Source organism: Tupaia chinensis, unplaced genomic scaffold (assembly GCF_000334495.1).
Source record: "Tupaia chinensis unplaced genomic scaffold, TupChi_1.0 Scaffold000359_1, whole genome shotgun sequence".
NCBI classification, from domain to species: Eukaryota; Metazoa; Chordata; class Mammalia; order Scandentia; family Tupaiidae; genus Tupaia; species Tupaia belangeri.
Genome location: NW_006159855.1, coordinates 1,256,301 through 1,260,261, shown reverse-complemented (window position 1 = coordinate 1,260,261; position 3,961 = coordinate 1,256,301). Strand labels below are relative to the sequence as shown.

The 3,961-nt window shown below is 52.2% G+C and overlaps 1 protein-coding gene across 1 annotated transcript in view; it reads right to left on the bottom strand.

Moving 5' to 3' along the window:
- Positions 1–2,165: 2,165 nt before the first annotated feature.
- Positions 2,166–3,961, bottom strand: part of MESP2 (mesoderm posterior bHLH transcription factor 2) — a 2,210-nt gene continuing 414 nt past the window's right edge. Inside the window, exons 2-3 of the mRNA XM_014589488.1 lie at positions 3,624–3,959; positions 2,166–2,653 (exon numbers count right to left, since the gene is read on the bottom strand). Of these exons, the coding sequence (XP_014444974.1) occupies positions 2,384–2,653; positions 3,624–3,959 (606 nt within the window). The 3' untranslated portion in view covers positions 2,166–2,383. The remainder of the gene's footprint in view (positions 2,654–3,623; positions 3,960–3,961) is intronic.

The window sequence follows — 3,961 nt, the reverse complement described above, 5'->3', positions numbered from 1 at the left end:
ATGGGAGGTGCTGAAGGTCAGCCAGAAGCAGCCGGCTGCCCTCCTGACATGGCCCAGCAGGCTCCTCACTCAGTGCAACAGGTAAGGGAATTGACCTAGACCCAGCGGAGCCAGCCTTTCAGCACAACTCAGACGTGGGTGAAGCGGTTCATGGCTTCAAGTCTCGTTTGTCTGGATGTCAAACTAGCACGTTCCCCATAGTGCAGGGTCATTGAAAGACTCGGGTGAGGTCCTCAGCCTCTCACAGATGGTGACAGGGGTCCTCAGAATGGTGCAGGTAAGCCAGTTGCCCTGGTGGGGCACCAGCAGCAATAGCTCCCTCCCCTGCCAGGCATTTGTCAGTAGCAGAGAACTATAGCCTGAACAGCCTATCTGGGATGGAGCCACAGACAGACAGACAGGAGGCCCTGAGGGGTTGCTGCTAAAAGAAGCAGGGCCGAGCTTTCACTCAGAGGGTGAGAACGGGTGGGAGAATTGGTCTGTCCGGCCTGGCCAGCTGCCTCATTCGGGCAGCATCTAGGCTATCTCCTGGGCAACTCTAGATGGGTCTCCCACATGCTACCTGCTGGGCCGAGTCGGGGGCCTTCGTACGCTCTAGAGGAACCCAATGAGTACAGCTGGGCACCCAGCCGCCATGTTCTAGAAGATGCTCCTCTGGTTGTTGCTGGTGAATCTTGGTTGGGCCTCAGGGCTGGGGAATCATGGCTGGAGAAGGCCGTCCTCTGCCCCAGGAGGACTGACTCCAGATAGGTGGGAGCCAGAGGGACACACAGGGCAGCTGTTCCGTTCCACCTTGGGTGCAGATGCTGTGAGACTGGAGCCAAGACCTTGGGAAGGAGAGAACACTGGACTAGGAGTCAGAGGCCTGAAGTCCAGACCTAGCTGGGGCCTTAATGGAAGTTCCTCCGCTCCTTGAGCCTCCATTTTCTCAGCTGTAAAATGAACGGGTGAAGATTATCCATTGCTCCCAATCTGGCTGGGTCTCAGAATCTCCTGAAGAGGATCTTGGTTGTGTTTTGTTTTGTTTTTTGAGAGATTTTTGCTCTAGGGTGCCTGAGAGAGAGAGAAAGCGAGAAATCACCCCCCAGGGGAGATGGTCACACTGCAGTCCCTCCTCCTCCATTCTCCTCTTGGGATTTTGGGCACGCACGCACACATGCCCGGCATGAGTTTTAAGCCACTGTGTCCGGGACACAAACCGCAGTTGACTGTGGGAGTCCAGCAACATAACCATCTGCTGGTCCCAAGGATCTTGTTAAAACTAGAGGTTCCCAGGATGAGGTTTAGACAATTGGGATTTTAACCTGGGAACCCGACACACCAAATTATGCTCTCGAAATGGGACCCTGAATTTTAGTTGGGCAGCTAGAGCCACCCACTGCAGCCTTTGAAAAGAATTGTGGCAGAGCCCTAAATCACAGGTCGCTGAGGCTCTCAGTCACTGTGTCCTCATGTGGGGGCCTTGTCTGTCCACAGCTACATGCACCCACCTCACCAATCAGCAAGAAAGTACCAGAAGAATGCAAAAGGGCAATGGTGATTGATTGAGGCAAGTAAACAGGCCCAAGCCTTAGCCCACCTGTGCCGTCTTATACAATGGGCCAGGTCAGAGGCCCTGGCCCTGGACCCTGGCACAGTTCAGGTATACACTGTCAAGCTGGGTAGGTGAGGGATCAGGGAAGGGAAAAGCAGCATGACTTATTCTCCACAGGATGGGACAGTTTTTCTTTCTCCAGAAGCAAGAAAAACTCAGGTTGATAGAAGAAAAATAGACCAAACAAAATTTTTGGCTTTTTTTTTTAATTACCAAAAAATCTAAGCACATAAGCTTTTTGGTCAGCTGTCACCAAGAAGCAGAGCATGGTGCCTGCCCCCTACACCTCATTTCCCACCAGTCCCAGCCCAGCCTAGAATTAAGCAGCCCCATTCTTCTTCTTCTTCTTTTCTTCTTTTTAAAAAAATTAATTTAGTTCTATTTGTTATTATTAATTTTTTTTATTTGACCAGAGAGAGAGAGAGAGAGAAAGGGAAAGTGAGAAAGCAAGCCACCAGGTCTGGAACTCAAACCACAGTCAGCTATGTGGGAGTCCAGTGCCTTAGCCACCATGCCACCTGCCAGCCCCAAGTAGCTCCCTTTTACACGCAGCCTAGACTGCTCTGAAGAATTCTGGGCATTGGGTTGGGGGGGGTGCCTGGTGGTGGTGGACACTGCCCCTGCTCCCATTCCAGCCAGAGAGGGTACCCACTATCTGTTCAAACAGAGTTTCCAAGAAAGATTTCATTCAGAAAAAGGGATTCTTGGCTAAAGGAAAACTTGGAAAACCATTGAAGTAGCACACGAGGGCACCCACAGTACAGGCTGGATGCCTGGCAGGCCAAGGCATTAGTAGAAAATGTCCAGGTGGGCCCCTTCCAAATCTTCTTGCCAAAGTTCAGGGCAGCCACTGAGCTGCAGGTCTGAGCTCTGGGGAGGGCCTGCTTCACTGAGCTGGAAGGTGGGGGTGGATCCCTGGTCCTCTGAGCCTGGGAGCAGCTCTGCCCTGTCGCTCCAGCACCCCCACTGGATCTGAGGCTGCAGTCTCTGGCATGATGGGCGGGGCACGAGGGGTGGGTCTCCTGATGACAGACAGGCCTCTGGAGACACAGAGATAGCCTGTAAGAGAGGCAGGAACAGCTTGTCAGTGGGCCACTGCTCAGAGGTCCTGAACCCAGACTGTGGTTGGCAGCATCTGGACAGCCCTGGCACAATGAATGTGGTAAAGCAAGTGGTTAATAATAGCACTGACAAGCTTAAATTCCAGCCTTGCCACCTTTTTAAATTTTATTATTATTATTTTTTCAGTTTATGTGTGCTTACCAGAGAGAGACAAAGAGAGAGAAAGTGAAAAATGACCCCTGAAGGGAGATGGCCAGGTTGGAATCTCTGAATCTTGTCTCCTCCATTCTCCTTTGGAGATTTTGGGCACACACACCCACTGTGTTTTTCAAGTCGCCAGGCCCAGAACTCAAACCACAAAGTTGGGTATTTGGGATCCAGTGCCTTACCTATCAGGCCACCCCAAATAATGTCTTCTAGTCTCGGTTTTCGCATCTGTAACATGGGGATAATAATACCTACCTTATGGAATTACTGGGAAAGCTAAATGAATTAATGCATATGTAAAATGCCAAGGATGGCAAAAGTTAAGTGCTTGATAAATTTTGGTTATTAATATGATCTTTTACAAACCACAAGTAATTATGGATCTTACAGATGATCAAAGCTTGAGGAAACATGATGGTCAGGAGCTTCAAGTCCAACTTATCAAGCTTACCCCCCCCCCCCACTGAACCTTTAATGGAACATTTAGGGTTTCCTGACCATGGCCTTCTCCACCTCCTGGGCTCTTGAGCCAATATGAGGGCAATCCACAGTTGTCAAGACTGCTAGGTAGCCTTAACATCCCAGGGCCCTAACTTTTAGGGTCCTCTCCATCCTCCCCTCCATTAGATAACCTAGGATTCGAGAACTCAGGATCTGAAAAGTAGTAGATTGTCTGCAGACTGGGGACTATCCACCCCCTCCATTGGCTGCCGAAACCTGGGACAACCCCAAGGGAAGGGACGAGGTGCTCGGCACCTACCTGGTACACTGCAGCCAGCTCAGGAGGAGCCGGGGGAGGCGTCCAGGGGATGGCCAGGTTCCCAGGCTCTGGGGATGTCTGCGCCCCGGAACAGGCTTGGGGTGGCATCCAAAGAGACGCGTCAGGAGCTCTTCCTCGGGACGGATGCAAGGGCGACTGCATCTTAGGGTAGTAAGGGGGTGTCACCCACGGACTCGGGTCGGGGACTCTGTTCCCCAGGCATTCGGGCGTGGCTTGGGCTCCAGAGCAAGCGGCGGGGGACCCCCAGGAAGCCCCAGCACAGGTGCCCGAGCCCAGTCCCGCGTTCTGCACCTGCACCTGCACCTGCGCCTGTGCCT